Source organism: Mus caroli, chromosome 7 (genome assembly GCF_900094665.2).
Source record: "Mus caroli chromosome 7, CAROLI_EIJ_v1.1, whole genome shotgun sequence".
Taxonomy (NCBI): Eukaryota; Metazoa; Chordata; class Mammalia; order Rodentia; family Muridae; genus Mus; species Mus caroli.
The window spans coordinates 132,385,230-132,409,253 of NC_034576.1; the positions used below are offsets into that span (position 1 = coordinate 132,385,230).

General features: G+C 43.4%; 1 protein-coding gene across 4 annotated transcripts in view; it reads right to left on the reverse strand.

The window, feature by feature from the left end:
* Positions 1-12,063: 12,063 nt before the first annotated feature.
* Positions 12,064-24,024, reverse strand: part of Ate1 (arginyltransferase 1) — a 123,640-nt gene continuing 111,679 nt past the window's right edge. For all 4 annotated transcript variants that reach the window (XM_021166982.2, XM_021166981.2, XM_021166980.2 and 1 more), the window contains exon 12: positions 12,064-15,321. In XM_021166982.2, the coding sequence (XP_021022641.1) occupies positions 15,143-15,321 (179 nt within the window). In that variant the 3' untranslated portion in view covers positions 12,064-15,142. The remainder of the gene's footprint in view (positions 15,322-24,024) is intronic.

A 24,024-nucleotide genomic window follows, 5' to 3' on the forward strand; every position in this document is an offset into this window, starting at 1 on the left:
GGTGATGGTGGTGGTGGTGGTGGTGGTGGTGGTGGTGATGGTGGTGGAGGTGGTGATGGTGGTGGTGGTGGTGGTAGTGGTGGAAGTATATGAAGACCAAACCTAAAACAGGCCTGCTCACAAGTACCGATTTCCATACTCATTAGGCCAGGAATTCATTACGCAAAGCAATTGTTCTACCAAGAGCCAAAATGCCCTCCTCATATGTATCCTGCCCTGCTCAGGGGTTTGTCCCACCTTTGTTTGTAGGAGCGAGCTTGTATTTGGTCCCTTCCCTTGCTGTCATCTAGACAAGCAGATGAACATGAAGGTCCCTTAGCACACATGTCCACATGTTGCCTGCATACCTACTGACCTCCTACTCACCTATCTGTCTACTGGGTCCAAGTGACCACACAAGTAGGCAGAACAAAGGGCACGCCCCTTGGAGATGATCCTTAGTAACTGCACATCTGAAAGCAAACAGATTGGTACTTCCCTAGGGTTATAAAGCAACATTCTTTTATATGCCTTAAATTTACAACTTTCCTTTATGGGTGTTTCCGATATTCTTAATGCGTGAAGAGCCTATGAAATTCAATGTGGTCTAGTTTGGTCTCGCTTCTTGGGAATGCTTCCTAGACATTCCCCAGTGCTGTGTCAGGGAAGAGCAAACCCAGTCTGCATTCTGGATGTTAGGATGTTGGCACTCACATGACACACAAGACTCTCAAATGAGCCCGGTCTTGCGCTCATTCGACAGACACTCACAGGCACCATTCCAATGAACCAGCTGTGATGTTGACTTCCTAGGCTCCCTAAGAAATGGCCAAGGAAGAAGGGATTTAGGTAGTGCAGACAATGGAGTGCTTCTGAGAAGGCCTGCTGCAGACTTTAGAGATTTGAACTCATGGAACTGGAAGAAATGCAGGCCTGGTGGCTGGGGACAGGCTTCAGTGAGGATCAAGAAAGACAGAGTGGAAAGAGACAGCTGGGCTGGATATTATGGGGTGCAAGAATGAAAGATAAGCCTTCCAGGATGGGTGGCCTTATCCTCACTGGATACATGGTAAGGACTCGCTGAGGTATAGAGGATGTGCTTGGCAGATAACCCCAGTGTCTGTATACTGTGGCTGAAGAAGTGTGGAAACTGACTGAAAGCTGACTACCAAAATCCATATCCCAGGGGGTCAGGCTGCCCTAGCCCAACAAGGTTGGAAGTGCAGAGGGCACCAGAAATGAGGATGTTACTGCACTGCGTTCCATGGGCGATGGCAACTGAATCGTGAGATTCGCCGTCACAGCGTCCTGGACCTCAGAAGAGTGCATTCAGACCTATTCAAGTCTGAAGAAAGCAAAGCCAAGCCATGAAAATCAAAATTGATATTAAAAACCTAGACCCAGTGAGAGCCACCCAAAGGTGCTCATTTGCATGGACAATCAGAAGTGGGGGGGGAGGGGCGGGGGGGGGACCAAAACAAACAAGGGAGCTCCTTCTGCCCCCTGGTGGCTTTGGGGAAAATTAAGCAAAAGGGCAGAAAGAGAGTAAAATCTTCACTCTGTACCCAATGTCAACTGAGTCAGGAGCTGTCTGAACAATGAAGATGGCAGAAAGCCTCCTCCCCACAACAGCTCATACTGTTGAGGCTGGAAGAGACTGCTCCTCTCCACTGGGCAGTGGCCTCGGACAAATCTCTAGCTCAGCTCCTAAGGGGAGTTGGTGAGCTGCATGTGCCCTGTGAGCGGAGCATTGGTGCCAATGCCAATGGCCCGCTGCCCCAGAGGCTGGATGCCCAGCTCAGCACATAGTTGATTTCACCTCAAATGAGGCTACAGCAAATGGCTTTAAATACAGAAGAAGTCTTTGGGGACACCAGTTACAAACCCATTTTTTTCCCCAGGGTCATTCTATACCTCTTTCTGCTGCCCATTTAAACAGTCATCTATGGCACTACACGATGACACTCCTCCATTCCAAAAAGCATGTGCCTGGTTTCCTGACCTATTTAATATAGCTTTCGGCTAACCTGGGTGGCTCAGTGAAACACTAATTTCAAACTGCAACGCCTCCTCTGGAATATGCCTGCCTGCAGATGAATAATACAGAGAAGGGAAGAAAGCAAGAACAGTCGGGGGCAAGCTGGAAACAGTCGCAGGCATTTTCAGTTCGAATATAGCAACCTGCTGAGCAAGGCAATCCCACAGCCCATGAAATGGGGCTGATTTTCCAGACAGCCAGTTGGCTGGTTTTGTCTCCAACAAAACAAACAAAAATATGCATAACTGTATGAGGCCTTAAGCTCATTTTATCCTCCCCCACCCATTATGCCACAGGGATCCATGCCGAGGTGCCCTGGAGTAAGGCTCCGCCTGGGCTCCTATGAATAATTGTTTATGCATGTTCTATTAGGGAAAGACAGCCATCAGTAAGTGCTTACCATTTTAACACTGGTCTGTTCTTTGTGAAGGGCCATTTGAAATGGATCCTAATTACATGGTCTCCAAGACCTGTTTCAGTCTTGTGAACGTGCAGATAACTGTAATTATCCAGTAACAGAGGCTTCTTATTTCTTAAATGACTCTGAATGGCACTGGGTGTTTCTTAGGTTAAAGTGAACGCATTTTAACCATTTCCTGGACAGCTCAACAATCTTAACTCTCTGATTAGCTTGAAAGGAGGGTGTGCTCAAAAGCCGTTGGAGATACGTAAGGCCCCAAACACTGGAATAATGACAGGCTTAACACTTGGGTTTTTGTGAAACAGTTGGAGAAATGGGTCAGAGGTTAACAGCACAGTACTGCCTTTGCAGAGGAGCTGGGTTCACTTCCCAGCACCCACATTTGGTGGCTTGAAGCCATCATCTTTAACTTCAGTTCCAGGAGATCCAATGCCCTCGCCTGGCTTCCATGGGCATTGCATCCACACGGTGAAAATACACACATGTGCACACACACCACACACACACGCACACACACACACACACACACAACCTCTCTCTAACACACACACACTCATTCTCTCTCTAACACACACACTCATTCTCTCTCTCTCTCTCTCTCTCTCTCTCTCTCTCTCTCTCTCTCTCTCTCAAACACACACACACACACACAGTCATAAAACCTAAAACTTTTAAAAGACTTTCTTTAGGGGCTAAGGGGTGTAGCTCAGACAGTAGAGTGTACACAGAGCCCTGGATTTGATCACTAGCACAGCATAAACCAGATGAGTGTGTAAGTCTGAAGCCCCATCCCTGGAGAAGTAGAGGCAGAAGAATCAAGACTTCAAGGCTATCCTTCTTGGCTACATATCAAGTTCAAGGCCAGCCTGGGCTACAAAAGACGCAGCCTCAAGAAGATTTTTAAGGGGGAGGGGCTAGAGTAATGACTCACTGGTTAAGAGTACTTACCGCTCTTGCAGAAGATCTGGGTTTGATTCCTAGCACCCACATCATGGCAGATCACAAATGTGCAACTCCAGTCCCAGGGAATCTAATGTCCACTTCTGACCTCAGGGGGCACCAGACACTCATGAAACATTTATATATGTGTGTGTGTGACCCAATATGATATATATCATATGATATATACTATATATGTTATTTAACATTATTTATGAAATAATATATCACCCATATACATAAAATGAAAATAAATGTTCTTGAGGAGGTGAGATAGCTCAGTAAAAAGCATTTGCTTGTAGAGAGAATCTCTCATGGACTGTGTGAAAGTATCACCTGTCAATAAAAATCTGATAGTCAATGATGAGGCAGGCTTAGAAGGTGGAACATCTAGCAGAGAGAGATAGGAATTCTGGGAGTCAAGCACAGGAGGTTCACCACTTGGACTTAGAAGAAACAGATGTCTGAAGCAGAAGAAAAGTAACCAACCATGTGACACACATGGAATAGAATAAGAAGGTTACACAAGTTACAAGCTAGTTGGGGAACAAACCCAAGCTTATGGCCGAGGCATTTATTCATATATAAATAGCCTCTAAGTCATTATTTGGGAACTGGGGCATGGGTGAAAAGCCCGTGGTTATTCTTGCTACCAGGCCTGATGTGCTGAGTGTAAACTCCCCAGGACCCACATGGTAGAAATGGTAGGAGAACCTATACAAAAGGGAACCCTGAATGCTCCAGTAACACAACCATGTCCTACTAAGGACACTTTATTAGAGTGTGAGATAAAAAGCAACAGCATAAGCCAGTTACAGGAGAGGAGATGGAGAAAAGTAACAAGAAAGCCAGACCTGTTTGAATAGGGTCCAAGACAACAGGCACACCCAGCACTGGAGATGCATGTATGGTGGAAGAGAGGGCTTCAGAGAAAGAACGAGACTGTCCAAAGGGAAAGCCTGTTACTAAGAAAAAGAAAACACTCCCAAGAAGAGGAGTGGGCTAGTGACCTCTGGGGAAAGCTCCAAGAGCACTGGGCCACTAGGCACATGACCCATCTAGACCCTTCAGCTCCCACCCCACCCCCGGTACGCAAAGAACATGCATCTGTGCATATGCTATGCTCTGTGCACACGCTCTGCTCAGTATATAAAGACCAGGTCTGGAAGAGTTTCAACCTTTTTCTGCAGAAGAAGCCTGGAAATGCTCTGATGGTTGAATGAAGCCCAGCAGGAGAGGGGCTTCTAGTCTTTGTTGGCCAAAGGACTTTTGTTTGTTTGCTTGCTTATCTTGTGACAGGGTCTCTCTGTATAGCCCTAGCTGTCCTGGAAGCCTGCCTCTGCCTTCCGAGTGTTGGGATCAAAGGCATGTGCCACTGCTGCCTGGTTGTTATTCTACTTTTCTTTACTTTGTGTATTTACATGTGCATGTCCACATGTGTCACCGTGTACACGTGAAGGTCAAAGGACCTTGCAGAATTTGAGTTCTCACCTTCCATCGTGTGTGTCCCAGGAAAGCAATTCTGATTACCAGGCTTGGAAGCAAGACCCTTTCGTGGCCGAGCAAATCACCAGCCCAGACTCTCACACTACTACTCCTGATGTGAGCTTTCCAGTCTATCCTCCTGCCTTAGTCAGAAGGCATGTCTGCCCAGGCTCTCCATCCACAGGTAACCACACGATCATGTACAGCAGGGTGGCATTAATGTTTATCATACACACAGCCGTGGCTGGCCAGGCATGCTGTGTGTCCACCCATGAGCTTGTCATGTCTCATTCACTTCCACATTCCCATTAGAAAATTCCCACCAAGCCCATGCGCCTTCCTCTACTCTAAGTCCTTTGGATAAAGCATTCCAGTGAGCATTAGTTACTTAGACATTTTAATCAGTAAAGGGTCTTTTGTTTTCAGTTGCACATGTGCATGTACGTACGTGTGTGCGTACAGAGGCCAGAGGTCAACCTCAGGCATCTTCCTCAATGGCTACGCACTTTGTGTTTTGAGACAGGGACTTTCGCTGACCTGGAACTCACCAATTAATCTAGAATGCCAGCCAACAAATCTGGGCAATCCTCAATTCCCTACACCAGCACAGGTCTATTCTAAGCTTGTGTGCCTGACTGACCCATGTTCTTAGCCCCTCTTTTTGAGATGATCAATGTTCCAGATGGTACAATGGCTAGAGAAGCATAATTTAAATGAGACAGAGACAAAGATGAGATGGAGACAGATGATACTGATACAGATGATACAGAAGCAAAGGTGAGACAGATGATACAAATAACAGATACAAATCATTTACTGATCATACTTAAAGAATCCACACCATAATGGTTTAGGAAACAAATTGGGTAATAGAAAATAAACCAGGTAATAGGGGAAAAATACAGCAACTATAGGATTTTTTTAAAAGCAGAGCTGCACACCTCCCGCTCCACCTTCCGGGCTGGTTAACTGATGAGCGACCAGGCAGCTGCATATGAAACAGTCCAGAGGGAACAGGAGTTTTTTCCACTTCTTTTCTGCAAAGCCCAGTAAACTTTTTTGGGGAGACTGGTGAAAGTATTTTTATTGCTATATGGCAGAAAAATAGATAAATTTACAAAGACTTTCATACTTGATTAAAATAAGCACTTAATTAGAACCTTTAAAAACCTGGAAGGAAATGTAAGGCAAACTATTCATTTAATTAATTACAAAATGACCCATATCCATGTGTTGTCTGTGTGTAGGTTTGTGCAGCTGTGTGTGCAGGTCCCCTTGGAGTCCAGAAATGGTGCTGGATGTCCTGGAGCCAGAGCTGCAGATATAGTGAGCCACCTTCTCTGAGTACTGGAAACTGAACAAGATAAACTATTTTAAAATGGAAATACACTAGTAGTGATGTATAAACAATCTAAGCAAGTCAAGCTTTTCTTTTAAAAAGTCCCATCTCTGTGCATTGCTTCACTATACGTCCTGTTACAGTTGTGAACACCAGGAAATGGAGACAACTCCATGGAATCCAGAAACTATGGGTTCACACACAGTGTAGCTGTGATACTGCCTAGCTCCTGGTTCAGTGAGAGATTCTGTCTCAAAAGGAGTGAAGAGAATGGCAAGAAAGCAGGACATTCAATATCCTCTTCTGACCTCCAAACACCCCCTACACACACACCCACACACACGCACGCACGCACACGCACACGCACACACACACACACACACACACACGTACACATGCATCCAGACTCAGGTTAGTAAAATAGCTCTTCGGTCTGGCCATCTCTCCATGTCTGAGAAGACAGTGGACAGACACGTGGAATCCTGTGTGTATGACTAAGATGACTGAGATGCTTTTGTTTCATGGTCAAAAAGCTCCCTTAGTTGAGATGCGACTCAGGCTTACTGAGTAGTGAATTAACAAAGTGTGATAAATTGGACCTCATGAAGAATTCATGAGTTCTCACTTAACGCTAATTTTTTTTTCAAGGCCTACATTGTTAAATGACTTTAAAACCCTGGCTCAGACTGACAAGCACAAAAATTAAAGTTCAGAGAAAATTCAATCTTAATCCATACAGTCAAATAATATAAGATTGCATTTATGCCCTTTCTTGCAGTGAATGCCTAAAGCCTGCAACATTAAAATAAAAATTTCAAGCTACTTCCTCATACTGCATGTTATCAAACTTTAATGGTCCTTTGATCCTCAAACAAGAAAATATTTGTGCTAGTCACAAAGAGTCTGCTATATGCACGCCAGACAAGTGAAGGATGCCTCTGTCTCTGTGGAGGATACAACACTCCCTCCTGAGTGTCACAAATGTCTTGTCACAGTGGTTAGCTAGAGCCATGTTGAAAACATTTACTTGGCATTGATTCTTCATATTGCAAGTCAAGAGATGGGTGGAGAAAACCAAGCTATTCTGAGGCTCTTAAAACCCTAATAGTCTTGCGGGTAGCAAGATGGATTGGTGGCTGGAACTGCTTCCTGTGCAAGCCTAATGAGCTGAGTCAACCCCAGCTCCTATGTAAAAGAGGCAGATTTGGAGGTACGTCTCTGTAATCCCAGGATTCCTACAGAGAGATGGAAAGCAGAGATAGCAGGCTTGCCCAAAAGCCTCCAATACTCTCAGCAGGGCAGAGACAAAGACTCTGCCTCATGAACAAGGTGGAAAGATAGACTGACCTCCTGAAAGGAGTCTTCTGACCTCCACACCATGGTACATGAGCCCAAACGTACACGCCTGCTCTCTCTTGTGTTCTCACTTTCACATGCCCCTCCCCAACCCCCAATAATGCTTTTCTAAAACTCAGAATTTGACCCATGTGCCTGCCCCAGCCCTGAGGCAGATGCCACAGTGATGAGTGAACATGTGATGAAGAAAGAGGAAGATGGAGTGTGCAGTAGATAGGAGAAAGTGTGAAGCCAAGTGGTTTGTGTGCTATGGAGCGAGGTGGAACTGGAGATGCAATGGTGGTGAGGAACAACAGGTGGGTCTGAGGAGCCTGTGCCTGAGGCCATCGAGATGTCCAGGTCCCGGATGCTGCCAAGAGCCATGGCTGGGCCTGTGGCTCTATGGCAACAGGGTCTATGTTGATGTCTGTAGACCATATTGCCACCAAGGGGCATTCAGATGTCTGTGGTCTGGGCTGCTGCCTGAGACCATGTTGATATCCAAGGGTCATGCTGATGCCAAGGAGACTGGTCTGAGTAGTCCGTGCTGCCACATGAGACCATGGTGACATCTATGCCCATGCTGCTGCCAAACGCCATGTCTGAATCCACAGTCCTATTGCAGGCATAGCATGTGTTTATACCCGAGACCAGTGTTACCAGCAAAGCCCATGTAGCTGCCTCTGTCTGGCCGCTGCCTGAGGCCATGCTGATATCTGAGCACTGTGATGAGCTAGCCTCGCCCCTCACCAGCCACTCAGGAGAGCTGTCCCCGCCCCTCACCTGGACAGCACAGGAGAGCTGGCAGGCTAACCAACTCAGCTACTACACAGGCCCAAATCCTGGGCTTTGAGCTGGTCTATCCAACATCTACCAGCTTCTGAGCTGCTGTAGTGAGTGAAGGGGTTGGTCCTGCAGAGCCAAGGCTCCAGGATCTCCATGACTCTGAGCAATAGCAGGATAGCATGAGTCTCAGTGAGGGTCCAGTATGGATAACATTGCAGAAATCAAAGGCCTTGAACCAGACCAATGACTCATTGCAAAAAAAAAAAAACATTTCCAAGTAAATATGTTTGAACAAAAGGGTATACTAAAATGGAAATTGCTGGTTTCTTTGGATACTCAGGTTATAATGATGTTTTGCTGGGGCAGACAGGTGAAAGAACATTTTGCTAAAGCAGACACATGAAAGAATGTTTTGCTGAAGCAGATACAGGTGAAAGAATGTTTTGCTGAAACAGACACATGAAAGGATACATGATGCTTAGAAAGTATAGATATGACACCCCCCCCCCCACCAGACAGTGGGAGCTCGAGTATTGGTTCACTTGGCTCTGCCTCGCTAGTCTTCGCTGACAACACACATGCATTGGTTCACCTTACACTGAACTGCTGAGCTTCACCAAAGAAACTCACCAAAGAACTTCTCGTGAGGTTCCTGTGGCATCTCGAGGCTTCTACAGTGGACTCGGGACAGTTGACGAGCCTTGCCGTTTCTTCAGGACTGAACTGCCCCTGCAGTCCTGTGTGGTGTCTGCTGAGGTCTGCAGCTGCTGACTCGGGTGTGGTGGTTGCTAGTGGACTGGACAGAGGAAATCTCCCCCAAAAGAACTATTTCTAAACAGGTCCACTTCCCCCCAGATCCTAATAAACTTCCTTTTCATTACCTCTGGTAGGTGGTGGACTAGAGGAGAGGTTGAACCTCTTTTAAAGCAGGATGTGAAAAATATATGCCTTTGGTATCTGTGGGACACACCATGCAACACTAGCTTCCATGGTGGGATGATTGGGGGAAGTGATTACAAGGGTGGAGGGCAGATATGGAAAGCCTGGGAAATGAATGAGACTGGGGTGCATAAGTGAAATTCACCAAAAAATTAAAAACAAAAATAGTTTTTAAACCTCGTAATTTGGGAGGCAGTATATTGGCAACGTTAGCTCTTGGTTTCACTGAAATAGTCATCAGACAATAGTTTCTAAATGGGAGCAAAGATAATATAGCAACTGACCAGATAGAAAATGCAAATTCACTCAGGTTAAATCTCAATCAATATAGCCAATGTACTAAACACAAAGTTGAACTTAATAATAGTAGCACGGCTATTCATTCATTTCTGTAAACACCACTTACAGACTTTTTGATTTCTGAAAGAATTCAGAACCTTAATGCTTTAAAATAAACTTAAGCCTTTAAGTTAAGGCATTCTGTTGGAATATTAGAGGCATACAAACTTAAACACAGTAGCATAAATATCCAGTAAACAATGAGAAGAGAGACAGTAATCTTCCAAAGCTAATTTTCCCGAAGCTTTGGGTAAAGAGGCAGACAGCTAGGGAATGAGGGGTAGAAATAATGGTAGCAGGTGTCTGTCTGTTGGGCTTGTTATAACAAGGCACAGATTGGGGGCGGAAGACAAAAGGAATTCATTCTTGAGTTCCGTAGAAACTTCTTGGGAAGTTGAAGATCCTGGTGCTAGGAGACTTTGAGTCTGATGCGAACACACTATCTAGTCACAGACGCTAGCTTGCTTTATCTTCCTGTGATGGGAGACGGGGCTTTACAAGGGGACCAGATAAACTTACAAGACCTCTGCCCTTGTGATCTGATGACCTGCCACAGGTCTCACCTAAGTCAGCACAGCGAAGCTAAGGCTTTCAATACTGTATAGAATTCCCAGAGGGACATGGATAGTCTAAGCTCCAAATACTGCAAAAGGTGGACACAAAAGGGTAAAGGGATGAATAAACTCACAATACATTCCAGACATACACACGACCATCAGTGAATAAATACTGCAAAGCCTTTTATTTCACTTAGGCAATTTGATGCAGTAAGAAGAACTACAGTGCTCACACTAATTACATGTCCATACACTCACAAGGCTGGAGGGGCCTTCCTCTCTGTGGAGCTCAAGGGTAGAATGCTTGCTTGGCTGGTATGTGTAGGGTTTGATCCCTAGGACCATACAGATAAATAATGTTCCTTTTGGATTGTTTATCATGTCTGAATAACGTATATAGAATGCTCGTTATTGTACATTCTAAAAACAAAGCTTGGGTTTTCTTAAAAAAGAAAACATAACAAATAACAATTAATTGCCAAAAAAACCAAAAACAAACAAAAAACTCCTGGTAATGCTGTTATTTATAACTCCTGTTACGCATGAAGTGGGCTCAGGGGTATGTGTAGCCTTCTTCTCCAAATGTAAGTACACACTGGGATACTATGCAAGCATTAGGGTCAAATGCACACTGGAATACAATGGAAGCATTAAGAGCATTCTATTTTCTTTTAAATATGTATATATTTATTTATTCAATTATTTACTATTGAAACTTCTGCCTGCATGTATATCTACACACCAGAAGAGGGCACCAGATTTCATTACAAATGGTTGTGAGCCACTATGTGTTTGCTGGGAAATAAACTCTGGACCTTAGAAGAGGAGCCGGTGCTCTTCATTTCTGAGCTGTCCCTCTAGTTCAAGACCATTCTATTTTAATACACTCAAAGTAAAATGATGAAAAAGCATGAAACCATATTCATGGGTGATTTCACTTTTCTTTAAGAAAAAAAGTGTATGTTTAAGTGCATCTATGTATACATACACACACACACGTATACATATATACATATATGGTAGAAAATAAGTCTGAAAGAATATATACCAAAATGTGAACAGCAGAAAGTGATGAAAATTGACTTTCTATCTTGGAATTTAATTTGTAGACCAGGCTGGCCTCAAAATCAGAGATCTACAAGCTTGTGCCTCCTGAGTGCTAGGATTACAGGCACGTACACTACAGCTAGCAAACACGGTCACTTTCAAACCAGAAAAATAATAAAACCATAACCACTCTTTCTGGAGAGAAATTAAAAGTAATACTTAATTCTCTTGAAAATAAGGTTCATTTTATCACCAATTAACCACGATCCTCGTTATCACAAGGAAAGGCAAAACCCTAGTGAGTGTGCACCACCTGTACAAGTGTGAAAACCCTGGTAAGTGTGTACCACCTATACAACTGTGAAAACCCTGCTAAGTGTGCACCACCTGTACAACTGTGAAAACCCTGGCAAGTGTGTACCACCTATACAACTGTGAAAACCCTGGCAAGTGTGTACCACCTATACAACTGTGAAGTATATACTGTGGCCTTACTATCTCTGGAAATCCCTCAGGATAAAATTAAAAAGTTCATCCTAATTTTTGTGAAATTCTACACATTTTGCTTAAATTGAGATTTATTTTATCCTCTAGAGAGGAAGTCATCCATATCCATACTTTGACATAACCAAATGGTCTACAGCTGATTATTGACAATCAAATTTTATAATTTACATAGTCAACATTTTCTACATGTTTTTTATAGGTGTAATATATTCAAGGATATATGTGTGCGTATGTGTGTACCTGTAGATGACACTGACTGATCGTTCCTGTCTCTATATCCTGACAGTTAGGATTACAGACAGATATGGTGCTGGACCTACCTGCTATTACATAATGAACGACAAGGACCACGGCCGATACAACAGCTTTATTATTAGTATTTTTATTTTGGGCTTTTTCACAAGAACAAAAATCTCCAATGCAGTCGGACTTACTTTGCCTTCTAGCCAGTGGCTCCCTTAGGAGAGGAACATACACTGAATGACTCGGAATTCAAACGTGTCAGATCCCCACTCCCCTCCCTCTGTTCTCTTAAGTCAGCCACAGTAGAATCACTTTGGTTAAATGTTCGTATTCTCTCTCACCTTTATTCACACTGAAATAATACAATATTTACACACCCAACTATTTGCTGTTCAGAAAGCTAGAAACATTCTTCTACATAATAATTTTGATATGCTAAGAAACCACACAAAACTGGCATTTGCAAATGGATTAAAATAGGATAGATTGCTTGAAAGAAAACATAAACAATAATTTTATCTAAATAATTTTAATTGAGTGACTATATTCATCTGATAATATAATTTCTATCTTAGAATATAAAAGTGCTCAGATTACCTGTAATAAAAGTAACAAAAGTCTCAGAGAACTGAAAATAATTTAAATAAAGATGGTACACTGAGAATCAAAATGAGCCCTATGCTGTAGGCATGGAGCAAAGTGTGACTCTACCTGAACTCAGAAGGGGACACTCTTAGTGAGATGGAACACACAGGTCTTCCTGCCTGGAGAAGTCAGACACTGTCCCTGAAAGGCTCCCACGCATCTTTATTTACATGAAAATCACAGGATCAGCTATCTCAGAGAGACTTCACAAAAATGCCAAGTTGGGATACTTTCTTGACTGTCCTATCCTAGCTGTGATGGACACTCACTCGAGAGCTCAAAATATTAGCAAGCCCCTAATGTTCTCATAAATGCTGTCCAAGTCCATTTAGACAGGGTCTCTCAGTGGCTCGATGCCCAGTGGCTAGGCCAGTGGCCAGTGGGCCCGAGAGGTACTCCTCGACTGAATCCCCAGTGCCTGCATTTCAAACACACACTACCAGACCCAACATTTTACATGGGCTCTAGAGAATTGAACTCAGGCACTGTACTAACTGGGCTATCTCCTCAGACCCACCCAAGGACACATCTTTGACAACACCTAGACCCCTAAGGTTTCATACTAGTTGAAAAAACTATATTGGGGAGAGGATAGAGGGAGAGAGGAGGAAAGAATGAGTACAAAGCAACTGAGCTGAAGAGAGAGTTTTCATGCCCAAGACGCTCTGAAGCCTCACTAGGGCCACCCTAGGGTAGGCTCATCAGTATAGAAACAGGGACAGTGAGCCATTTTGCTCTATTCTCTGCAGGAGAAACTCAGAGCTAGGGTAAGATGTTGGGCTGACCCTCCACCCCTCCCCCCCCCCAAAAAAAAACCCTCTGGTAGCATGGATATACCACCTACCAGGAAAGGGGGATGCAGTTTGCCTGGCTACCCAATGCCAAGGTCATATATGCTGATCCCATTCTACTTAATAATACTGAGACTACCTATCACATCTTCTGCAATCTTCAATCTCACACACATTCACCGAGGGCAACCACACAGCAAGGAATGCACGATTTTATCTGGGGTGGACAAGAGATTTGTGGATTTCCATAATGCTCCTTTCTCTATGCCTGGGAGGATTTCAAATGACTTTTAATTTCTTAGCATCCCAGGTGCTTACCACTGGAGTGATTTTTATGAAAAGAAATAAAGTAACAACACTACCCTCACTGTAGGATAGGGTGCTCTCAGCAGGTCCAAGGCCAGGCAGGAAGCACAGAAGGGGCCAGCTGAGAACAAGTTCAAACAAAGAGCTAACCTGTGCATCCAGCTTCCCGCGCACTTGAGGGAAGCCTCTCCTCACCATGCCTGATGTGCCCACTAACTAGCTGGCTGCCTGCCTCCTTGACAGCAGGCATTTGGTGAACAAGCAGAAGGCCCAACAGCACAAGAATGAAAGTGAATGGCTGGTCTCCATTCTCAAGTACCATGGCAGTGCCTACTCTCTAACCCACAATCAGAAGAGGAATGCAGAGGCTATAGGCCCACCAACTCCACTACGGCTGTGCATAGCTACAGGACTAGTTAATACTCACTTCTATCACTAACCACAAAAAAGCGTCGGAGTTCCAGAGAATGGAAAGTAGGAAGCTATTTTCTTTGGATAAGCCTCAGATCAAGCAAGAGTTACGACGTTTCTTTAAAAAGTTGTTTCTTATATTTGTAGAAATAGAACAAACACCACTAAGATCACTGCATATTTTATCATCCAAACAGAGATAACTCTGGGGCACAAGGGAACACTAGTGACAAGGAAAACAATTATGCCAAGACAACAGACATAGGCAGGACAGTCCTGGACAGACACCCAAAGTGAACCCCTGATATCTGCAATGTTTACTGTTCCTGTTGTCTAGTATACACTGCCACACTGGCAGACTTACTATCAAGCAGAGTAACGGGGTTTTGGTTTGTGGGAAAGGCACATTTCCTGGGCTGGAATGTGCTCTTCACCTTTAACCCCATCTGAATTTCCCAGCAGAAGCTAACGTCTTGCATGGGTCTTAGCCAGTGGTTCTTTCTCTACCTTCCTAATACTGCCATCCTTTAATACATTTCCTCACGTTGTGGTGACCCCACCCCAAGCCATAAAATTATTTTGTTGCTACTTCATAACTGTAATTTTGCTACAATTATGAATTGATCTCACACAGGTTATCTAACATTCGGCCCCTGTGAGTGTGGTGAACCCACGGGTGAAGAACCACTGGTCTAAAAGAATAGTCTCTGTGTCAGAATTTCTCCAGGACAGAACAGTAACTGTGACAAAATGACCTATATTGAGTTCTGCATTTTTCTTCCCTAAATATTCACTGGAGACATTAAGCACACTTGGCTCCAGAAGCAAGCTGCAAAGGACAAGTCCCAATTAAAGGGCTAGGTCATAGAATATTTTAAAATCTTTATATTAACCACAAGATTCTCATAAATACAATTCCACAAAATATTTTTAAAAAGCTCTACGAATGTACTTGGTGAATGGCTGCAGGAGCCGAGACGCAGGTGGGACTGTGGCAAGAGATGCCAGACTGGTGCTGGGCTGAGGCGCAGGCCTTCAGTGTCTGAACAGCAGCATCCTCTCCGAGCACTTCTGTCCTACGAGGTTTGCATACTCCAGCACACCAGCCTCCTCACTTGGGTCTTCTTGGTGATTCTTATAAACACCGTAAGGCATGGCAGATCGTCTGTGAAACACCCTTAGTCGGTCAAGTTCCTTACTGCGTCCTTCATCCTCTGCAAAGAAACAAATAAGTGTCAAAGACCAGACACACGTGCAATGTTGAACTGTGTGATCTGAAACATGATGGACTAGGAGGTCCTGTCATGCAGTGTGCTCAAGGGCACGTTCATAAGAACTAACAGAAGGATTTTAGTGAGAGGCAATATGTTGTGGATGGGTCTGGTGCGGTTTGTATTTTGATGCTAATTCCACTCTCCTGGGAGAAGCTGCAGACAAGAAGTGAGTCACATACTCAGATGTCTTCTTGTGGATCAATCCCCTAATGAATAAAGGAGCCAATCTCTGGGCAAGTAGGAGGGGCGTCCAGGTTGGACAGAGGAAGAGAGGAAGTAGAAGAGAGTTAGGTCTTTTTTTTTTTTTTTTTTTTTTGAAGGGGAATAGCGTAAGGACAAGATATAGCTAGATTTAATGAGGCTTTCAAAATCAGGATTATTAGGGAAGCCAGGCGTGGTGGCACACGCCTTTATATCCCAGCACTCAGGAGGTAGAGGCAGGCGGATTTCTGAGTTTGAGGCCAGCCTGGTCTACAGAGTGAGTTCCAGGACAGCCAGGGCTACACAGAGAAACCCTGTCTTGAAAAACAAATAAACAAAAAAAGATTAGGATTTTAGCTGCTGCCCCCAACGACTGGGTTACTGCTGTTTCTGAACCAAGTTTGTGTTGTGTTTTCCTTCACAAAGTGGCTCGTCCCAGTTCAAGAGAGAAAGATATGATGGTGGCAAATCGTGGGTTTTGCCTGAGGTGCACCACAAAGTCCACGGGGATTTGAAGCACAGGGTTGGCGTAGTAGTGACCCGCCAGTGGGAACTTAGCAAACTGGGTAGAGACATTTCTGGAACTCAAGGCCAGAGTGTCTCCTGGAGATAAGAACAGGTCAGTCATTGCCCACTAGTGCATGGGGCTGGCCAGGCCACTGGGGCAGAGAGTTGCTGGTAAAAGCATGGGAACGAGCCGGTTCTTTTTCTTTTTTATATTTCCCACAACAGCAATAAGCATTCCCCAATACACTAGCCAAAACAAAGAATTGCATTCAACTGAAAACCACTCTACCATACTCTGCCTTTCTGATTTTCTGAAATGCAGTGGCATCTACGATGCTCCAGAATATTCCTAGAGTCCACATAAGTCTCCAGTAACTCTCTAGTTATCTTATACAATGTACCTGTGGCTTTGGCTCAGTATGGAAACTTACAGCCAATTTAACAGGCAGAAAGAAGTCTGGCTTTTGTGGAGGGCAAAGGGCAGATTCTCACAGCTTCCATAGAAAACACAGCACAGAGTTCTATGGCTGCTGCTGTTGAGCTTTCTCAGCGTCCATATACAGTCCAAGAGTTCATGGGCTGTATCAAGGCACAGAACAACCTAGAAGAACACCTGTGCCCCTGCCTTCCCTGAAGGGGCTATGCCTATGACTCAGTTCTGCTCAGCACAAGTAGGGTTCTCTGAGACTACAAGTCCCCAAACATTGTGGAATCCTTCTACAGAAATCCCAAGTGAAAACTGGTCTACACGAACCTTAAGCACCAGGGTTTTCTTAAGTATTTAAGTCCTGCTCTTAGTCAGGGCAACATCCACAAAAATGCTTGTGTGCATGGGCTCACAACAGTGTCTGGAGACCACACACCCCAAAAGTCTACCAGTGAGGAACTGGTTAAAGATAGCAGCACAGGAGAGAATGAAGGCAAAGAACAGAAATTGGTAGTTTCTGAAAGACCAGTGCAGGTAGTATGAGTCTCTGACTCAAAAAACTCAGGATGAACTGAGTGGGGTGGAGTACACTTGTGATCCTAGTACTTGGGGAGTGAGAGGCTGGAGGATCATAAGCTAAAAGCCACCCTGGCTACATAGAGAATTCTAAGCCAGTCTGGGATACACAGCAAGACTCTTCCCAAAAACCACAATCCAACCAAACAAAAATGCTTCGTATTCGAGGGTTTCAGAGAGTGGAGTTTGGAATACCTGTATACTTGTAAAGAGACCTGGGAAAGAAACCCAAGCCGATGTGTGAATGAAACTCACTATGCTTTTTATGCACCAAAACCAGACCCAGAACATCTCATACAATGTAAGTGTAGCTATGACCTACCATATAAGGTCAGACATGGGATTTGTAACTAAGCCACAAACATTTCAAGCTTCATCTGCCTCAGAAGCTGTTGCTCTAAAGCAGCATCAAACTCAGGACAATTCACTGTAGATCAATCAGATGGCAGAAACAGAGAATGTGCCCACGTATTGTCTGTCTGCCCAACACACAGAGAGGAAGGGAGCCCACCCAACCTCAGACTCAGACTCCAGACCTGCCTACATGTCTGGAACTGAGCATCACTCTGTCTGTCAGGCTTTGTGGCCTGTGGCAGTTTATGATCATCCTCAAGAAAGGCACAATTATTTAGTTTCTTAAAAAATGTACTTATTTAATGTGTTCAAATGTTCTACCTCAATGTACATGCACCACCTGTGTGCCTGCAGAAGTCAGAGGAGGATGTCAAGTCCCCAGGGTCTGGAGTTATGGATGGCTGTGAGCCACCGTGTGGGTGCTGGGAACCAAACGGGGATCCTGTAAGAGCAACAAGTACTTTTAACCACTGACTCATCTTTCCAGCCCCAAACTTATCTTAGTACTTCCTATATTGCTAATACTGAAACCAATTTAAATTTAAACAACAACAAAAATCCTATGTAAGATATTTCAAACACTAAAACTAAATTTATTTACTAAAAGGGGAAGAATGTGTCTTAATTTTTTTCTTAAGATTTATTTGCTTGTTAGTTTTATGTGAGTACACTGTAGCTGTCTTCAAACATATCAGAAGAGGGCATCAGATCCCACTACAGATGGCTGTGAGCCACCGTGTGGTTGCTGGGAATTGAACTCAGAACCTCTGGAAGAGCAGTCAGTGCTCTTAACTGCTGAGTCATCTCCCCAGCCCTAAATTTAAAAAAAAAAAAAAAAAAAATCCTTTTATAAACATCTTGCAGTGGTTGCCGTAGATACATCAGTGCTTATGAACAAAAATCTACTGCCCTAAACCAGCAAGGCATAAAGGCCTTTCCTTGATGGCACCTGAAGAGTACAAAGAATAAGGAATATTGATATGAAAGATGGTTGTCACTGGACCTAAGGAAAGCTGGCAGCTTAGATGTCATAGGAATATGTTCCAACAAGAATGTCATGATCGGAATTCTGCTCTGTCACAGAAGGCCTTAATCGTTTTATTAGAAACAGCTTGGAACAGCCATTAATCCTAAGAGGTGGTGGTGGTAATGGCTCCTGGAGCCATCTCCTCTGCAGTAGTATTGGCATCCCAGAAGCCTGTGAGATCTGTTTTACTTTCTGTTTTGGTGGTGCTAAGGACTGAAGCCAGGGTCTCAGACATGCTAAGCAAGTGTTTACCAACCCATTATGGATCTTTAATATTACAAATAATATGGTACTAATTTTATCACAAACCCACCAGATTATAATGAGAATTAACATGATCAATATATTAATTTACTGAAATAAAAATCTGTTTAATAGTGCCACTATCACACCCTGACTGTTAAAACGTCACTGTAACACTTGGCACATCTGCCTGTGTCTATCAGACTTCTGTGAACCTTTCTTCACATGCTTGGGGGCGGGGGTGGGGGATGGGGGGTGGTAGGAGGGTAGGGTTCGAAACAGGAATTCTCTCTGTAGCCCTGGATGTCCTGGAACTAGCTCTGAATATCGGGTTATCCTCAAACTCAGGGATGCACTTGCCTGTCTCTTGAGTACTGGGATTAAAGGTGTTCACCCCCACTGCAGGGCTGTTTCTTCACACCTTTTGACTTCACTCATGAGAGCTAATAGGCTGCTTCTCACATTTCTCCAAACCTTCAAATTCTTTAAACTAGTTAATTCTCTTGGAAGTAAAATTTTTTTGGGGGAGGGGAGGGGATTCGAGACAGGGTTTCTCTGTGTAGCCCTGGCTGTCCTGGAACTCACTCTGTAGACCAGGCTGGCCTCGAAATCAGAAATCTGCCTGCCTCTGCCTCCCGAGTGCTGGGACTAAAGGCGTACTCCACCACGCCCGGCTGGAAGTAATTTTATATACTTATCTAAGAAGGTATATTATTAAGCTACTAACATTTAAAAAAAAAAAAGACAAAATTTAGCTTTCTATTTTGGAAACAGCCTATCTTTTCCCTTTTAAATCTTCAGTTGAGCTCAGCTGTTAGAAGTACTTGCTGCTCTTGCACAAGACCAGGGCTTGGTCCCCAGAATCTGCACAGTAGCTCATGACTGTCTGTAGCTCCAGTTCCAGGGGATCCAATGCCCTTTCCTCATAAGTATTCACACACACAGAGCACTGCATACATATACAGATAAGCAAATCATTTACAAATCCTAATTACAATTCAGACTTAGAATATGAACAGAATTCTGCCCACTCAGAAAAGCTAAGGATGATCTAAAACCTCCAACATTTAGAAAGAACACTTATCTTCTAGGATATATTTTAACAGAAACAGAGGAAAGATGGAATTATACATTTTAAAAAAAAACCCTCACTATTTAAAAAAAGAATCATCAAGCTACTTAGCAATTCATTATCAGTGAATTAATTAATAAGCACTCAGTAATTGCCACACTGCCTTTAAAACAGTAAAAGGAACCTGTGAAGGACTCTGGTCAGCGTGAACATGGCTCTGGCAGGCCTTGCTCTTCTCCCCTTCCCTCCCTTCCGTTAGGCTTGCTAAACTCATTAGATTACATTCCTAAAGCTATACCCCAAAGCCTTATTTGGCCACTTCTTCCTCCTGGGGCTGACTACCAAGGTCCAGCTATCTAAGTACTGAAGTCCAGCAATCCAAAGCCCCTCCTTGGTTCACATAGTTAAGATGCCCAATTACAATTAAACACCTCATCCTAACACAGGCTTCCTCCTGTACCTTTATAAACTGCCATTTTCCCATGTGCCACATCTGTCTCCTCTCTACCTAGAGGCAGTCCTTTGTCCTGCTCCTTCCCAAGATAAATACCCCTCCCTCACTCTCCTTGTTCCTTTCCCCTTCTCCCATCTTTGTTTCTTATTCCCAACCCTTTGTCCCTCTAGACTAAGAACTTGGTCTTGAAGGTCCTGAGCCAATACTTTTCCTTTCAACCTGTGTTGTTAAACTAAGATATTACAGAATCAAAGTGGAAATATCAGTCCAAATACATAATCCTTGTGCCTACATCTCTCCTTTTCCTCCTCAAACTCCAATCCAATGTCCAGTGTCTAACTCATCAGGTGCATTTAAATGTAAAAGATGGAGCTTTGGGTCTTATTCCTATCATATTTTAAGGAAGAAAATGGAAATTACCCCAGAAGAGGGCATGGTGCATGAACTCCAGAGGAAGCCCTGACCATCACCATAGATGTAGAGTCATTCTGTTGCTTGGCTGCATGGCCTGTGGCTTACGACTTAAGGCGGAGAAATTTCTTCTTAGTGCATCCCACACAGTTAACATTAAAAGAAATTTAAACATAAAAAAATCCTACAAGTTACTTAAAACATTAAAAATTATGATTTAGTTAATAGGAAGAAAAATGTAACTGAAATTCTTACAACAACCCTTTGATAATCAACTTATAAACATTACGACAGACAAATCTACAGCCCTAAAGTAACAGGCACAAAGGCCTGGGGAGGACTTGGAGACACCCAGAACAAGCGATTTTGATATGAAGATGGTTGCCATGACAGACAAGGAAAGCTGCCAGCTTACTGAGGTACAAGATCTTGTACTTCTCCTTTTTCAAAGTTATATCACAGCTTAATTTCATAAAATTAAAATACAAATCTTGCTGGGCAGTGGTGGCGCACTCCTTTAATCCCAGCACTTGGGAGGCAGAGGCAGGCGGATTTCTGAGTTCAAGGCCAGTCTGGTCTACAGAGTGAGTTCCAGGACAGCCAGGGCTACACAGAGAAACCCTGGCTCGAAAACAAGCAAGCAAACAGACAAGAACAAAACAAACAAAACAAACAAAAACACAAGTCTTGCAAATTCTTTTAAGATGAGCATTTGGTCACCAATGACGCAAACGTGTTGCCAACTCCATGATATTTAAATCAAGGAAAACTCTGTAGGGAGTTGCTTGACCGCTCGTTCACTCACAGGAGATGAACCCTGCTGCAGGTGTACTTCTATTCAACAATCTATCTGCATAACTTTATAATTTATTGTTACAGCCCTATTACATAAACATGAAAGTTTTTTCTTATAGTTTTTAAGGAATTCTGGTGTATAGATGGCAAATAAACTTAAGCAGGGAAACTGATACAAGAACTGGAATGCTGAGCAAATGTGCGAGAGGAGGAAGTGACAGCAATGTGAATGGTCACCTACACAGCACCTGGAACCACCTGGCCAGGGGTATCTGGGCATGCGTGTGGGGGAGAATTCGACCTTCTGGCTGAGATGAACTGCATAAGTGGAGAGAAGGAACATGAGCAGCAGCAGCAGCAGCAGCAGCACGCGCTTACCACTCTCACTCCTGACCGTGGATGTCAGGTGGCCAGCTACTTTAAGCCCTTGCTGCCTCGACCTCCCCACCATGACATACACCCTTGCAATGTGACCCAGAATGAATTCTTCCAAACTCTCATGCTGGTTGTATCAGTGTGCTGTGTCACAGCAACCAGTAAACTAAGGGGACAAATACACAATCAAAACTCAACTCTCCAAGTTCAGAGTGAGAGGAGGTCTGAAGAGTATTTCAGCCTCTGTAAAGGGGACACGTGAGAAAGGAAGGCGCTCAGCACAGGGCAGCAAGGCAGCACGGCGCTCAGGACAGGGGCCCTTCACATATGCCTTCTTCAAGCTCAAATTCTGCTTTGAGAATTCATCCTGGAGAACTTTAATACATTTGTATATTCTGTAAGAAATACTCTTAGCAGCATCATTACAAGTACCTTTTGATAAAAATGAAAACTAGAACAAACCTAAACTTAGCCCCTTTGTAACTTATCATTGAATACAACTAAATATAACTCAAATATCAAAAAACTCACCAACTATATAAATGAATGGTTTCCAGCGCATGTAGAGTCCTACCAAATATCTAATCAGTTTTAGTGCATTTCCATCATCTGAGAAACAGTTTCCATCTGTTGGCAGTCAGCACGCTGAAGAACAGCCAGCACTGGCATCTTTCTGGATTCCCAGCAGCAGGGTACAGCATCTTGTGGTGGCTCTGACTTGTACTTCTCTGATAGCTAATGACGTTGAACATCTTTTCATGAATGGCTTACTTTGTTCAGAAATTATCTATTTGAATCATTTGCTCATCTTAAAATTTTACTGATTTGTATATATGTTCAGATATCTGGTTTTTAAGTATTTTATCCTTTAGACTGTACTTTCAGTTTGTTCTCTCTCTCTTTCTTTCTCTCTCTCTCTCTTCCTTCCTTTCTTTTTTTTCTCTTATCTCTTCTTTTCTTTTTTCTTTTTTTTAGACAGGGCCATGCCTGGAACTTCTGTAGTCTAGGCTGGCTTCACACTCACACAGCTCCGCCTGCCTCTGCTTCCTGACTGCTGGAGGAGGGCATGTGCTGTGTCTGGAAGTACCTGCTGCTTTGACTTTAACGCAGCTGGGTTGACCTGAATTTGCTCTTTTCCGTCTTGTGCTTTTCATGCCATATTTGAGAAACCAGTGCCTCATCCATGGCCATGAAGATTTACTTTGTGTTTATTTTTTCCCTAAGACTTTTAAATTTTATCTCTCTTAATTTAGGTTTAATTCATTTTTGGTTTTTGCAAATGTAAAGCTAGGGACCAATTTCATTTTCTGCATTTGGATAGTCAACTAACCAAGGGTCATTTAGTGACAACACTATAATTCTTGCCCACCACTGAATTGTCTGAGTACATTTTCTGAAAAGTGAAATATGAAATCTTTTTTCTAACTCCCAAATACTGGTCCACTGACTATTATGTCTAGTTGAATGCCAAAAACAGTGTTAACTCCATTCTTTTTTCTTTCTTTTTTTTTTTTTTTTAAGGGGAAAAAAAAAAGCTATTCTGGGCTCTTTTAATTTCCAAACAATTTTATGATTTTTTTTTTGAATGGAAGCCAACCAGGTTTAATAGACTCTGCAGGTTCAGATTGTACACCTAATTATGTGTGAGTGTGAGGTAAGAGAACAACTTAGTGTGTAAAAGAACACTTACTTTTTGTTGGGCCAGGGTCTCTCACTGGCCTGGAACTTTGCCAAGAAGGCTAGCCTAGCTGGCCAGAGAGTTTCTAGGGATCTCCCTGTCTGTCAGTCACCTCTCCAAGGCGTGTGTTATTAGTAAGAGCTAACACACTGGCTTTCCACAGAGGTTCTGGGGATTGAACTTGTGTCCTCAAATTTGCAATGTAAGTGGTGCTATACCAACAGAACCATCTCCCTAGTCCTAAATACAAATTTTAAATAAAAAAATATGATTTTGTAAAACTATGGAATAATAATGAAAAAGGAGTCTCAAGTTTCTACTCATGTATTCTGTTTTTGTTTTGTTTTGTTTTATTTTGTTTTGTTTTGTTTTGAGACAGGGTTTCTCTATATAGCTCTCTTGCTGTCCTGGAACTCACTTTGTGGACCAGGCTGGCCTCGAACTCAGAAATCCGCCTGCCTCTGCCTCCCGAGTGCTGGGATTAAAGGCGTGCGCCACCACGCCTGGCTTTTTTTGTTTTTGT